Source organism: Mustela putorius, unplaced genomic scaffold, assembly GCF_011764305.1.
Source record: "Mustela putorius furo isolate JIRA1106 unplaced genomic scaffold, ASM1176430v1.1 tig00003972_pilon_pilon_pilon, whole genome shotgun sequence".
Lineage (NCBI taxonomy): Eukaryota > Metazoa > Chordata > Mammalia > Carnivora > Mustelidae > Mustela > Mustela putorius.
Window position 1 is genome coordinate 15436672 of NW_025422115.1, and position 15652 is coordinate 15452323.

Consider the following 15652-nt stretch of genomic DNA (forward strand, 5'->3'; position numbering starts at 1 on the left):
GGCCTTGACTGAGGCGACTGGACGTCCTGCAGCAGGCAAGCTCGAGTGTGTATGTTGTCATGAAAGAGGGCCAGCCCATTTTTTATTCTGTTTCTCTGTAGTTCCCCAATATATCAGCAAACATGAAGCATGGTCATGTGATTGGGCTGGCTGATTATGGAACCTGAAAAGTCTAGTCAGGAGAGCCAGTGGTATAAGTTGGAGTCTAAGTCTGAGAGCAAAAGACTGATGATGTCCCAGCTCAAAGACAGTGAGGCAGAGAGAAAGAATTCTTTCTTATTCAACCTTGTAGTCTTCTATTCAGGCCTTCAACAGATTGGACGAGGCCCACCCGTATTGGGGAGGGCAAACTACTCTACTCAGTATACCAATTCAAATGTTAATCTCATCCAAAAACACCTTCACAGGGGTGCCTGGGTGGCTCAGTTAATTAAGCATCTAACTCTTGGTTTCTGCTCAGGTAGTGGTCTTGGGGTTATAGAATTGAGTCCTGCATTGAGTTCTATGCTGGGCATGGAGTCAGCTGGAGTTTCTTTCCCTCTCCCTCTCTCTCTGCCTCTCCCTCTGCTCATGCTCTCTCTCTCTCTCTCTCTCACACACACACACACACAGAGACACACACTCTCTCTCTCTTTCTCTCTAAAATAAATAAAACCTTAAACATACAGACACACCCTCACAGACATACCCAGAAGTAATGTTTAAATATCATTTTATGTGTCAAGTTGACACATAAAATTAACCATCATAACCTCCAATCTACTTGGACAAATCCAGTCACATAGCTAAACCCAGAGACAGGGCAATGAAAAGTTATGAGACTACCTTGGTCCATTCAGTCTGCTGTAACAGAATACCAGAGACTGGGTGACTTCAACAACAAACATTTCTTTCTCTCTGTTCTGGAGGCTGGGTAGTCCAGGATAGGTGATGGTAGATGGTATCTGGTGAGAGCTCTCTTCCTAGTTTGCAGATAACTGTATTCTTGCTGAATCTTCACATAGCCAAGAATCTCTTCCTATGAGTGTACTAATCTAATTCATGAGGGCTCCACCCCTACGATCTATCCAAAGACCCACATCTTAATACCACCAGACTGGGGTTAGGATTTCAACATAGGACTCATGAGATGGAGAAAAACAGGCTGTAACAAAGCATTGATATAGGAGGATAAAGAATGGGGGCCGCTTTTACATCATACCATTTGTAGTATGAAAGTATTGAAGAAAGAGGACTTTTTCCCTCCATTTAACTAAGAATGGTCACTTACCTGGTGTCATGAGGATTTAGCAGCAAAATTAACTATATCTAGTTAATATCACATAAAGCAAATATTGCTTTGGGGATTTGCAAGGTGTGGCATAAATACTTAAGATTTGCCTGATCCAGTAAGGGGTAATTGGGACAACCATTATACCCCCTGCTCATTGTTGGCACTTCCCAAAACCATAGATAATAGAGTTTCCCAGAAGCTCTGCAGAGTTCCAGAGGGAAAATGACAGCCTGAGGAGTGCCTGCTAAGTGGCATTCTTTCCTATCCAGGCCAGTTAGGGGTAAGGAGGCCATGAGGGGATCCTTTGTCCATCAGGGACATGAAATGTTCAATTTAGGGAATGTTTGTTAGGAAAAAATTATTGAGGGGAATGAAAAGGTTATGATATTGGTCCTCTTGATTTTCTTCCTGGAATATCCAAATAATCTGGACGATGGGATCTAGTTTTGTGTGATCTTGCTTTGTGTTTCCCATACTTGGTGAGACTGAGAATAATTGATAGGCTGCATGACTAAGTGAAGAGGAGCAAATACAATAGAAAGTTAGAGGCATCCACAGGACACTTACTACACCTAGAAAAGAGAGCCACTGTGGGCTACCTGTCCACTCATTTGATAGCTGAGAATTATGCAATAGACTGGAGATTACGGTGGGAGAAGGCTTGGGTACATGATTGATTGTCTTCATTTTAGTTCCTTGTTAATGGAGCAAGGTATTAATGGGTCAAGGTAACAACAAGGATGACTTTGTGCTGTTATACAGAAACTTTTCTCATTCGGCACAAAAAACACAACTTTCTCCTCCTGAGGGTGTGGAACATAAAGTCTGTGAAAGGTGCCCCAGTGCTCAGTGGCTTCTCTCTGGGAACAGATTCTACAACAAGCTTGATGATGTCAAAATTGAACCTCAGACATCCAATGCTTTCTAAATAAAAGAGCCCTGAAATTTTGTGAGAGTGCATCCTTTATATTTCCTGCCACCCACTTACCAATATTTGGTCAGTCTTATTTGGAGAGCTAGGAAACTTATGCAGCTGAGCCTCAGAACTGTATCAGAAGTATCCCAACCTGGCCTGGCAGACAGTTAGTTACACCTGCAACAGCTCCTTCCCACTTCTTGCTGAAGAGAATGGAGATTTGTTTATGGAAACAATATGCCCAGCCCCAAGAGATGAACTATGACTGAACTGGGCTCTCCTATCTGGCCTTATTCCTTTGGCCAGCTACCCATTGTCCCAGGCTTCTTCACAGCCATGTGACCATGTGACCCAGCTCTGCCCAAGGAGATATCAGGAGATGTTGGCTAGAGGGCTTGGAAAGATAATTCCTGCATAATAAAAGATCAGAACTTTGTGAGGAGAAAGCCTTTGGTTCTCTCTTCCTGTTGGGGAGCTGGCATGCAAGGTGGAGCTACAGCAGCCATTCTGGCAACCGTAGGGCAATAAGTGTGAGTAATGCACAGAGGATTGGGAAAGGATGGAAAGGGTTTGAGTCCTTGGTGATATCTCAGAGCCACTGCCTTCAGGCTTCTTGCAAGGTAAGATTATTAAAAGTCTTTACTGCCTGAGTCACTGGTAGTCAGATATTCTGTTATTGCAAATGAAAGTATTTCCAACTGATAAACCTGGCCTCCTTGAACCTGGCCAGGGTAGATTCTGCTGACAGCTCCATCATGTAAGCTTTGCAACCAGTCCACTCCGACTGCAAAATAGGGATTAAAAGGCCATCTTTATCCATTGAGGTTGCCAAACTGTGGAAAGAACCAAGATGCCCTTCAACGGACGAATGGATAAGGAAGATGGGGTCCATATACACTCTGGAGTATTATGCCTCCATCAGAAAGGATGAATACCCAACTTTTGTAGCAACATGGACAGGACTGCAAGAGAATATGCTGAGTGAAATAAGTCAAGCAGAGAGAGTCAACCATTATCATATGGTTTCACTTATTTGTGGAGCCTAACAAATAACATGGAGGACAAGGGAGATGGAGAGGAGAAGGGAATTGAGGGAAATTGGAAGGGGAGGTGAACCATGAGAGACTATGGACTCTGAAAAACAATCTGAGGGTTTTGAAGGGGCGGGGGGTGGGAGGTTGGGGGAGCCAGGTGGTGGGTATTAGAGAGGGCACGGATTGCATGGAGCACTGGGTGTGGTGCAAAAACAATGAATACTGTTATGCTGAAAAGAAATTTAAAAAAAAATTTTTTTTAAAGTCCATCTTTACCTCAAGTAGTTTCTGATTCAGAAGATCAAAATGTGGTCTATGGATCAGCAAACAGTATCCCCTCAGAATTTGTTCAAAACATGAATCTCAGGCTCCCACCCTAAACATACTAAGTTAGAAAGTTTGTGGATGGGGCCAGTAGTTTTCCGGGTGATTCTGGTATGATGGAAAGTTTGAGAACCATTGATATATATAATAGTCAGTCAAATGGAGTGGTTGCATGTCAGACACCTGGGGAACTTCAAGATTGTCAAACTCCACCTGCAGAGTTATGATTCAGCAGTTCTGCAATATAGCCTATGAATTTATGCGTTCCAAAAGGCCCCCAGGTGATTCTGAGTAAACCAGACTTGGAAACCAGTGGGATGCATATGAAAGCAGGTCACGTAAGCCAAGGGGCTGATACACAAGTAAGGGATGACCAGGGTGCCTCTGCTGGCAGGTGAACTGTATTACGGACTTTTTCACCTGACAAGTGAGGGAACTGACCACTTGATCTTAGAAGTCTTTTTCAGCTTTAAAATTCCTAGGATGCCAGCCTGAATTTTGCAAATCTGGCTGGAACAAGCAAATGATATTGGTAATTACAAAGGCTGTTGAGCAACACATGGATTTTACTAAAGTCAAAAAAGGAGCCTCACTACCCACCATAGCCAGACCCTGTAAATCCAAAACAGGTTTTCTCTTCTGCTTCTACCAGGTTTATGAGACAGCAGGTTTGCACTTCAAATGTTCATTTATAGAGTGCTAGACTACACCTGCTTCGTGCTAGGCTTGTGCTTTGGGGTTATTTTATTTGGAGAATACTGTTTTTAAATAATATCACCTTCAGGGAGCTTGCTTTCTAAAATGTGCTGCTTATTAAGGATCAAAACCACTAACTGAAGCAGCCTACTCACTGCCCATCCAAATATGTTTTACTCTCTGTCCTACCTCATCTTTGCCTTCTACTGGAGATGCCAATCATTTCTTACCCACCCCCGTATCTGTTTTTTAGGAAACTACCATCCCGCTTACCAGGGATTCTGTTCCTTCATTCAACTCCTGCCAAGTTAGTTAATTCCATGATGCTGTGGAAAATTAAAAAAACAAGCAAACAAACAACAACAACAAAACCCTCGTTGACTGAGTTTGGAAGGTAACAAGATACCAATTAATCAAATTTTGAAAATCAGTCAATAAAAGGAAAAGTTAAGCATTTATCCTTTTCTATCTTAGGTTATCTTAGGTATCTTAAAGTAGGTAATCAAATAGTTGATGAGGAAGAGTTTGTCTACATATAAGCTGGTAAATGGCAAAGGCATGATAAAATCAATATACCCCTTTTGCAAATCCTAATGAATTTATGGATCTAGGAAGTGATCACCAATGACTATTACTATCATGAAAAGAAGAACAAGAAGACATGTATCTCCTAAGGAAAGTCATAACACTGCCTACATAGTCTTGCCAAAAAAAAAAAAAGAAGAAAAGAAAACTGAATCTGATTAAAGTCCCTGTAGATTAACTAAAATTTGCAGGAAAGGTAGAGGACAGAATCATGGCATGAAAGGGATACAGTTACCATAATCCAGACTGGGAAACTTTCCAGGACAAATGACCCAGCTTTTCCAATAAATTGCAGGAAGAAACATTGTATAGAGGGGATAACCTACATATTCATTGAGAATTAAGGGTCATATTAACCAATCATAATGTTGGCTTCTGATTCAACAAACCTTAAAAACTATAGGATAAATGGAGAAATGTAAACAATGCCTGGATATTTAATAATGTTAAGAAAATATTGCTGACTTAGGAGCAGTGATAGTTTTGTGGTTATGTCTTTTAAAGGGAATCCTTATTCTTTAAGCTACATATTGAAACTTTTACAGATGATTGAAATGACATAATCATGAGGGGTGGGGATGGACAGGGATATGGAGAACACAAGACTATCCATGAATTGATAACTGTTGAAGTTGGGTGATGGATAGCTAGAAATTCATTCTGTAATTCTTTATAATTCTATATATTTGAAGTTTTCCTTCCCAAATAGTCCAAGAATCTTTAAAAGTCATTTTCATTTCTGTTTCTATTTTATACCGGCCATATTATATTAGCACAGTAGTTCATCTTTATTACTTACAGAACTCCCAGTTTTTGCTCATTCTTCATGACTAGGGGCACACAAATTTTTGAATTTTATGTGTTTCAAACTTGACAGCCCAACCAGACTGGGAGGTCCATAAATGCAAAGATCTTCCTTTTATATCTTTCACAGGGCTGATAACTTTTTGCAGCCTGTAGAGTGCTCACTAGGGAATACAGCTTGTTAAAACACCATTCTTAAAGAGGTCATTGCTCACATGGTCTCCCATTTGTGCATACCCTGAGCCTGATATCACTGAGGCAGAGAACAGAGAAGATTAAGAACAGAAAAGATTAAGACCGAATATGTCTCTATTATAGGATGCACACCCATAAAAAGCTTACTGTACAATTAATACCCAATTCCAAATACTGGTAAAGGAGAGTTTTGATTCTAGTGTTTAGAACCTTCTTACTAAGGTATACTAAGGTAAGGGGAAACCCTCAGCAGGGGGTGTTTACAAAACCCCTCTCCAAATTCTCCCTGCCCTCATCTCTTGCTTTTTGGGCCCCTCGTACAGCTGTTGTGGAAACAGTGGCCTCATATATTAAGGTCCTTCTAATTTTAGAAAGTTCTCTATCTCTCCTCCAGTTGCACTAAGACATTCCCAAGATTTCCTCAATTACCTTAAACTTCAGCTGTCATTTCTTAATTATACAGAACTTCAGGGAGCTTCCCCAGTTTGCAGATTTACTATCCATCTTCTGGTCCTGGGAGTGCCTATGCCTTTTACGTGATGTCATACTTCTTTTGTCTCTCGGGTTCAAGTGTCTCTGCTTGCTGAGCTTTGGGACTGGGAGAGGGGCTCTCTCTCATGGTGATGTCTTGCAGCAAAGGCAGTTTGCAGCAGAATGCAGTATCCACAAGAATTGCCCCTTGAAGCAGCCTCCCTTGTAACGTGTACAGAATCACCCAGAACCCAGCTCTGTCTCTTTGTGTACCCTCTGCCAGATTGTTACTGTATCTTAGAAGACGTCCAGGTAGTGCCATGGTGCTGGTTTATAGAAAAATGTATTCTGTTTATTTAGTCCAGATTTTAAGAGGAAATCTTACACCCAGCTGTCCACATGCTTCGGAATGTGCTCAGATTCAACAGACCATACAACTTAAATTGATTAAATAATACTTGCGATAATAAAAGCCAGCACTACACACCAGGCGCTATTCTAAGTGTTTCATATGCATTAATCAGTTAGTTAGTTCTATTATCACTCTTACCTTTTAGGTGGAGAAACTAAGGACAAAGGGGTTAAGTAATTTACCCAAGGTGACAAGGCTAATAAGTGGGAGCCAAGCTCTGACCCCAGGCAGTCTGACTCCGGGATGTGCTGCCTCTCTCGTGGGAAAGCATTTGAGATTTTTGAGATTCCTAAAGCTGGAGTATAAAATTACCCTGGTTTGCTTACACATGCTGGAAAAGTGGAAAGAACGATAGATAAAAATTTAGAAAACCTGGGGTCCAGTCTGGTTTCTTCTGTCATCTATGTGTGACACAGAAAAGTGATTTTGTCACTTTGGACATATTTATTCATCTCTAAAATGGAGAGTAATTCTGCCTGTTCTTACCCACAAGAACATAATTGTACGAATCTGTTCAACATATACTTTGTTCAAACATAACTTTGAAGAAAAGTGCTATATTGAAGAAAGTTCTAAGGACTTCTATTTTTAGACGAGTTTAGGAGGACTTAGGTTCGACATCTGAGTGTAATAAATTCCTACCATTCAATTATTTGTTTTCAAGGTACCATTCTGTAAGTCTTATAAGAACTCACGTTTAGCAATGCTGACAGCAGGCTTCAAGACGGCTGACCCCCAGTAGACACCAAGAAAACCCATGGCTCTGGGAGCATCTTTCAACATGACCAATCCACAGTAAGTAACAGGCAGGATCTCTGCTCTGGGGATGATGAGTTAGTACCTCAGAATCATGGGCGCAACCAGGAGCTCCTTCCTCAGCCCTGGGAAGATGGAGGAGCTCCAGGCAATTTTGCCCTCAAGCCCAAAGTTAAAATGACATGTTAAAAATCAGCTCTTTCAAAAAAAAAAAAAAAAAATCATCTCTTTCTCTGAGTTTCCTGACTGATATCATCACTTTTTTTTTGGTTTAAAAAAGCAGAGGAATTCTGTAGCCCAAAACTGTTGCTATAAATCTTCCTTAAGACAAGGATCTTCTGGGGCTCCTGGGTGGCTCAGTGGGTTAAAGCTTCTGCCTTCGGCTCAGGTCATGATCCCAGGGTCCTGGGGTCGAGCCCTGCATTGGGCTCTTTGCTCAGCAGGGAGCCTGCTTCCTTCTTTCTCTCTGCCTGCCTCTCTGCCTACTTGTGATTTCTGTCTGTCAAATAAATAAATAAAATATTAAAAAAAAAAAAAAGACAAGGATCTTCTGATTCACTATACACACTTCCTTTAGCAGGATGCCATAGAAACTGGGGAAAACTTCAAAAGCAAACCTCAGGAAGATTAGGACATGCTTAAGGTGAATTAACAAAATGGGAATTGCAAGGAAGTTTTAGAAATCATGAGAGGGTTTCTAAAAGCAGGCTTTGAGAGCAGAACTCTGAAGGCAGAAGTGCTTTCATTTCCCAAATCTGAGATGCCATGTGGACCACCACTTCTTACCAAACACTAGCAAAAACACAAAACACTTATTTTGTGTTTTGCAACTCACTGGCAAAAATACCAAGATGGGAACAGCATTCTTTCTGTCACACTGCATGGCCCCAGCCTGCCTAGCTATGGGGCTGGCTGCTGTCGTCATGGAGCAGGAACCCATTATCTCTTGCCCACAGTAATGCTGTGTAACAATGAGCTCTGGAACCTGTGTAGAATACAGCAGTCAGTTTTTATTCCTCCATGTGTGGGGTAGCCAGCTAGATAGCTGCCGATCTGGAATCACTCTTCGACATGGGGCTTGGCTTGCTGTCAGCTGATCTGCATAAAACTGGGCTCTGCTCATCCTCCCTTAGGCTAGGCTGGTCACCTTCCAATGGCAATATTGGAGTTACAGGAGAAATTGAAGCTCCTTTTCATGTTTCTGCCTATGTCATGTCTGCTAACATCCCCTTGACCAAAACAAATCATAAAACTGAGCCCAGCATCGAGGGTGGAGAATCACAGTCTTCCTTCTGATGGGAGGAGCTCTGCAGGGTCCCATGGTTGAAAGGAGAGGCTGAAGAATGGATTAATGCACATTAATGCACATTGTCCATCATAGTGTTCTTCATATCTGAGATCAGAGTCTAGTCTCAACACCCAGACTATGAACTGTGGGACCTTCGCTCTCACCTAGGGAGGCCTTGTTTTCTCCTACGGAGATGACCACACAAGCAGAAATGGTGCTGAGCTGCTGTAACCACTGGCAAGGGGGAAACTGCAAAAAGTCAGGAAGGCTGAAGTAGTCTGTCCCCTGCTGCTCAAAGCCACATCCTGTTAGTCTCAGAAATTCACTCCAGCCCTCTGAACAGCCCATGGATCAGAAAGTTCTCTGTGTCCAGTAAGCCACCTGTAGCTTCCGTGAGTAGCCCAGAAGAAAAGAGAACAAACTCAACTCAGCATCAATTTTTTGGAAACACCTGGAGGAGCCAGGATTTCCTACCAAACACCCACATTTTTATTTCAATTGTTGAGAAACACAGAAGCCTCACATCCTATGACTGTTCTCCCTGAAGATCTTGAGGCATTTTGTAAATGTCACACAATGATGAGTACTACTCTCTGTGCTTGACAGGTAGGAAAAAGCCAAGGTTTAAATAAGCCCTACCAAAGAGAATTGGGGCGCTGGAAATTACTTGGTGAATCCAGGTGGTTTAGGCTGCCAACCCGTGGCATTCAGATAAAAATCCCACTTTTTCCTCAGTTATCTGGATGATTCAAGCAAGAGACAGCAGGCAGATTCAGCTCTAAACTTCCTCGATAACTGCCGCTGTGTATGACTGGTTAGAATTCAGTGATGGTTGGGAAGGAAAAGTCTGGAACTTAGAGATCCCCGCCCACGTGTAGGGACTAGTCACTGCAGAGTTCCTCCGCTAAGGTCCATGTCTCTTCTCCACATCAGACACTAGGGTGAAAATGAATGGCCCTTAGGAAGCCTCTGTTTCACCTCCTTGTGTTTCAGTTGGAAAAACTGAGGCTCCAGAAAAGCCCCAGGGACGTCAGCATCGGAGTCAGCACCAGAGCCCAAGAGCAGCACCAAGACTGACTGCCACCCCAGTTTTAAAACTGGCCTCTCGATGTTCCCCCAGATATTTCATCTCTACTCCTCTCCACTCGTGCCATTTTTCTTTCTGACCTTCATTGTTTAGCCAGAAGCATAAGACCGAGCCCCTCAGATTCTACAGGTTAAGAGAGGGTCAGGGATGTGTTGGGGGACCAAAGATGGCACCCCAGGAAGTTAAACCAAAGTGCTCTTACCCAGCATCTCTCCGCAGGGTCTCTGCTGGTGTTTGGACAGGACACTGCCACGCTGCCGGATATGTAATCCTCCAGTCCTCCTGATGTCAGTAGTGGCTCCCTGTGGTCTCCATGCCAGGCAGACTGCCACACATCCGCTGGGAGCAGTGACGTGGGCCCTCAGTGACATGGGCACACAGTGATGAGGGCACGCAGTGACAGGGGCCCACAGTGATGGGAGCATGCCGTGATGTAGGCGACAGGCAGCTCCATGGAAGTTTGATCAAGTGGCCTCCATTTTCTATTCTCAGCCTTAAAAGGGGAGATGTAATAGGACCATTTCATGTAGGAAGAAAGTGGCAGCCAGGGACAGCTGTCCTCTTCTGTCCTCACTGTCCAAGGCCCACACGGTCTCTCCCGGTCCGTTCCCCAACCACCAGAAGGACATCCAGTCACATACAGAAGCCTCTTCCCTCTATTGTGGTACAGAGAGTAGGAACATTTCAGAGAACCTTTACAGAGAAACCCAGGAGACAGTTTAAAAAGAGTTTATTACTTCGGGTCGCCTTGGTGGTTCAGTCAGTTAAGCATTTGACTCTTGGGTTTTGGCTCAGGTCACAATCTCAGGGGCCCTGAGACGGAGCCCCAGATTGGGCACCCCACTCAGCAGGGAATTGGCTTCCCCTCTGTCTCTCTTTGCCCCTCCCCTTGCTTGTGTTCTCTCTCTCTCTCTCAAATAAATAAATCTTAAAAGAAAAAAATATATATTACTCCCATATAAAGTAAAGGAACCAAAAATGTCTGAAAAGTCTAACCCCTGATTTTGCTGGTGGGCAGAATTTCGATCTGGGTCTATAGCCCCCTTGATAAGGATCCTACCTCCATAGCTCCTATTTGCAGATGTGAGCAATTCCTCCTAGCCTTCCTCCACCATTCTCCAACTGGTGGAAGAGACAGGGGCTTCAATCTAGTCCCTTGGGTGGCCAGTGTGGAGGACTGGCGACCTCAAGCTTCCTCCACTCACCCCCAGCACATGGATTCTGATGCATTCTTCTTGCTTCCCTTGGAGAGTAGAAGAATTACTTTGCTCCTGAAGGTTGACTGCCCTATCGCTCTTCTCCCCAACTCAGGCCTGCCATAGAAGGAGGAATTTCTGAAGTTGAGATCATCTCCCAACAAGTAGACGAAGAAACCAAGAGCATTGCTCCCGTGCAGCTGGTGAACTTTGCCTATCGTGACCTGCCCCTGGCTGCGGTTGACCTCTCCACGGCAGGCTCACAGCTCCTGTCAAATCTGGACGAAGATTACCAAAGAGAAGGGTAGGTGCCGGGAGTTTTGAGTAGCTAAGAAGGCTCTTGCATAATCCCCCGAGTTTCCATGGGTACCTCAATGAGGCAGCACAGAGATTAGAGATCAGAAGTTCACATCAACCACCCAAGCTCGTTTTCTCCTCAGACATTGCTTCCTCAGAAAAATGCTTTGGGCACAGAAATATCTGTTCTGCTAGACAACCTCTTATGTGACATTTGCTTGAAACTCAGAGATTCATAACATTGTTTTAGGACTGAATTGCTCATTAATGGCCCATCCAACCTCCTTGCTGTACATTTGGGAATCAGGAGACCCATAGGGATTAGCGACTGGCCCAAGTTCACAGATCCCATATGGGGTGGACTTGGACCGCAATGCCCATAATTATTATTATTATTATTATTATGCCCAGGGAAGAGGCTGGGAAGAAAGCATTCTGCACACAGTAACATGCTGAGTGTGTAAGGGAATTTAGCAGCATTTAGCTGGGAACTATGCAGACATTAGCTGCTCTCTTTTCAGCAAGGACATGTAGGATATGCTAGTCCTTGATTCAGACGAGTGGCCGCTACCGACTCCTACTTAGCTTGTCAAGCAGGTTGGATGCCTTTGTTCCCCAGTGAATTTCTCATTAGCCTGGTCTGTCTTACAAACCTTCTGAAGGTGAATGGGTGTTAGAGCTGAATGAGGCAGGGAGACACACCAGTTCAATGCTCCCCTTTTATGTAGCGGAACCTGAAAGATGGGAACAGGTACTAGGGTCTCCCAGCAGGTCAGACTTTTCTCAGCCCCATCCTGTTGCTCTTAGAGAATTATAAACATTGGCTAGGACCTTTGGAGCTACTTCTGGGCCACTCTTCTTGCTCAGGTACCTGTCCATAGTGTGGAACATGCAGGCTGCTTTGAATATAAAAATGAAGGGTTGCTGGGTTGTTTTAGAAGCAAATGAGAGGGCTTAGTTAAAGTTAAAATTTGCAGAGCTTGGATTTTCTGTGTTTGTTTCCCATAGGGGCTCTCCCATTTCCCCAGAGAAATTTCCTAATAATTGTGAAACCATACACCTTTTGCAAAAACTGCACCCTTAGGGCTTTCTCTGAAAATATAATTTTCTCTAGGTATTGTGCGTAGTTGAGTCAGGAGGATATTGGGGGAAAGGGGCAGGCAAGCAGGTGGAGATAGTGAGGGGATGCCTGGCACCCTTGAGCACTGTCGGCACCTGTCTGAGGGCAGGGCTGGCTCCTGGATCTCCAGATCCTTGAGGCTCCAAGTCAGGGCCAGTGTCAAGTCCTGCAGCCTGTGCTGTTGCACAGGCCCTGTTTCTGGTTTAATGCTTTGCTGCTGCAGCCTTGAAATTAATCGGTTTTGAAAAAGCCTTGCATTTTCACAACTTAGGTTGGGTACTTCCCTGAGCACCCTGTCTCTGTGTTACTGCATTCTGGTGGTCAGAAGTGGTAGTGCGGCCGGTAACAAATCCCCCATCTTTCCCAAGGACCCGTTTTGCGCTCAGCCCGAGCCAGTGTTAGCAAGGCCCTTTTCAGGTCTGTGGTCAGAAGGTGTGGAGAGAAACGGGGGGCAGGAAGACCTCTAAGGGTTCTGGCTTGAGGTAGTGTGCCCATGGGCAGCCTCCGGGCTCAAGTACTCGCTGGCCTGCTCCCTCCCTGCCCCAGGAAGGGCGAAGGGAGGCCTGCTTTGTCATTCCCGGTGCTCCTGAATTAGACCCCTGCGAGGTTTCTTTTGATTAGGGAGAGTACAAATGAAGTGCGCCGGGCGGAGAGGCTCTTGATTTGATTTGAGCCTCCAGGTGTGCCCAGAAAGCTGCTCCTGTTGGGTCAATAGGAAGCAGCCGGGGAAGGGATTTGCAGGTTGCTCGAGCTCTTGGGTGAGGAATTGCCCTGGCTTTCAGAGGGCTTCCTGGAGGAAGGAAGAGCAGGCATGGGGCAGAAGCCAGGAGAAGAGGAAGTGAAACAAAAGCACACTGTGGAGGGGCCAGGCCTGTCTTCACAAGGCTTCTTGGCTCTTGCTGCATTTCCTGGGGTTTCCCAGAAAATCCAAGCTGGCCTTTTCTGAAACACTGCAAAACAACACTACCTACTGTTTGGGTCAACCTTCCAAAAGGTGTGACATAAGTCTTCAAAAATACCTCTTCTTGCTGTTAACAAACAAAATTTGGTTGAGTAAATTTGAAGATCTAACTGGCTTTTATTCAGTTATTCATGAATCAGGTGCCATGCCATCTAGCAGATAGAAAGGAGGTCTGAGGAGCTGAACGACACGAAAGACTTTGCCAGACAGGAGGCAGCGCAGGAGAGTTATTCCAGGAAAGAGTGGTTTGTTCGGGCAAGGCCTCCTTCCATGCGGGATGGCAGGGTCTGTAAGCAAGATGACCTCACTGGTGCTGACCAGGGAATTCCAGGGGGACTGCTTAAAGATTATATTCCTGGGAGAGGCTGAAGCTACAATTACGTTAAGTGTTAAAATCTCAGATTACTGATGTGGGGCTTAGCATGGGTGACTCCCATTCTGGGCTTGTTATGTCTTTTTTAAAACTGCCAGAGGAAGTGTGATATAGAGACATCAATGTTGTCTGTAGGAAGAGGAGACCTCAGGGATCCCAGCAAGAATATGTTTAGGGACCCCACTGCCCTGCTATTGAGTTTTGAACTCAATGATGTCTCAATGCTTTTACAATACCCAGAATCCGAAAACGTTAGAGCTGGAAAAGACCTATAGGAAACATCTATGCTAAGTATTCTAATATTCTAGAGTCCAGAGAGTACAAGGAACTTGCCCACGGTCACACAGCAGCAGACTCTGAAACAGAGCCTGATCTCCTGGCTCCTGAGCCAGAGTAGTACCACTGAGCTTCTGTTTGTCACCTGACCCTTTACAACATCACAGCTGTGACTGTGGTTAACATGGCTTGCCCACGTGACACCACTGAGGCATCAGATATCTTTTGCCCATGAAAGCCATGTGAAGCAGCAGTCGCTGTGATGTGGGTAAGCCCCCAGCCATGGGGAAGAGCCCGTCCCCACCAAGCTCCCTGCCTTTCCTAAGAGCCTGTAGTCCTTCTCATGTGCCTGCTTAGCGCAGCCCAGACCGCAGCTCTCCACTCTGCTCTCTGCGCTTCCACACCCAGGCTGCGGAGGGCTCGGGGAGGAGAACCAGCCATCTGTGCAGATTGGCACCTTTGTCAGCTCAGGCTGCCACAACAAAAGACTGGTGCCTTAAACATCAGAAATGTTATCTTCTCACAGTTCTAGGAGACAGAAGTCCATGATAAAGGTGCCAGCAGAGTTGTGGTTGGCAGGGACGCTTCCGCTTATAGATGGCCGCCTTCTTGCTCTGTCCTCACATGGCCTTAACACATTACATGTGGGTAGAGGGAGAATGCGAGCTCTGGACTCCACCTCTTCTTTTTTTATTGTATTTTATTTCTTTATTACTAACATGTAATATATTATTGGTTTCGCGGGTACAGGTCTGTGATTCATCAGTCTTCCACAACACACAGCGCTCCCTACAACACATACCCACCCCAGTGTTTCCACCCTGCAGGCCCCTCCCTGGCCTCATGTAAACCTGATCACCTCCCAGAGGCCCACCTTCAAATACTATCACACAAGAGGTTAAGGCTTCAATATAACATGGGGGGAGGGGGGTACAGATATTCGACCCATAATAGCACATCCCCAAGACTCAACGTCTCTACTCTCAACTTGCCTCTCGGTTCTGCCTGACCATGTCCCCCTGTGGTCCTGGCTGGCAGGCACTCCTGGTCCCAGGTGCTCATCTCAGATTGCCCCCGCCTGCCTTCAGCAGATGACCTCCTCTGTTCCTTCTTCAGGAAACAGAAATTGTTCCAGTGGGCCTGCACCCCATCCCTCAGGCCCCCTGCTCCTTCAAGGGCCCCCCTCGTCTCGGACCTCTGATCCCCTTCCCCTCCCACCTTCTGTATGTGTTTCCATCAGTTACATTCTCACCCTGATTCACCACGCACTCTGGTCTCACATTCTCCCTTGACTCCATGTCCCCTTTAGCTGCCACCCTCTCTCTCCTCTTCGTGGTCAAACTTCCTGAAAGCCTCATCTACACTGGCCACGTCCCTTTTCCTCCCAGTCATTCCTCAGCCTGCGCAGTCCAGCTTGAGCCCCATCTGCGTAGTGGACTGTCCCGTGTTGCTGGGGCCCTTAGGTTATCCTCTGGCCAGGACTGGAAACGAGCAGCCACTTCCTCCCTCTTCAAACCCAGCCTCCCTGGGTCTGCTGCTCTACCACACTCTCCTGATTTCTTCCCGCCCCTCTGGCCCTTCTAAGCCT

At 45.2% G+C, this 15652-nt stretch overlaps 1 protein-coding gene across 3 annotated transcripts in view; it reads left to right on the forward strand.

The window, feature by feature from the left end:
• The window catches only part of TMEM266 (transmembrane protein 266), a 113136-nt gene that overhangs the window by 37293 nt on the left and 60191 nt on the right, over positions 1–15652 (forward strand). For 2 of the 3 annotated variants that reach the window (XM_004758494.3, XM_004758491.3), the window contains exons 2-4: positions 4497–4637; positions 7375–7505; positions 11153–11341. In XM_004758494.3, coding sequence (XP_004758551.1) covers positions 7468–7505; positions 11153–11341 — 227 coding nt within the window. In that variant the 5' untranslated portion in view covers positions 4497–4637; positions 7375–7467. The remainder of the gene's footprint in view (positions 1–4496; positions 4638–7374; positions 7506–11152; positions 11342–15652) is intronic. The other variant, XM_004758493.3, reaches the window with a different exon arrangement.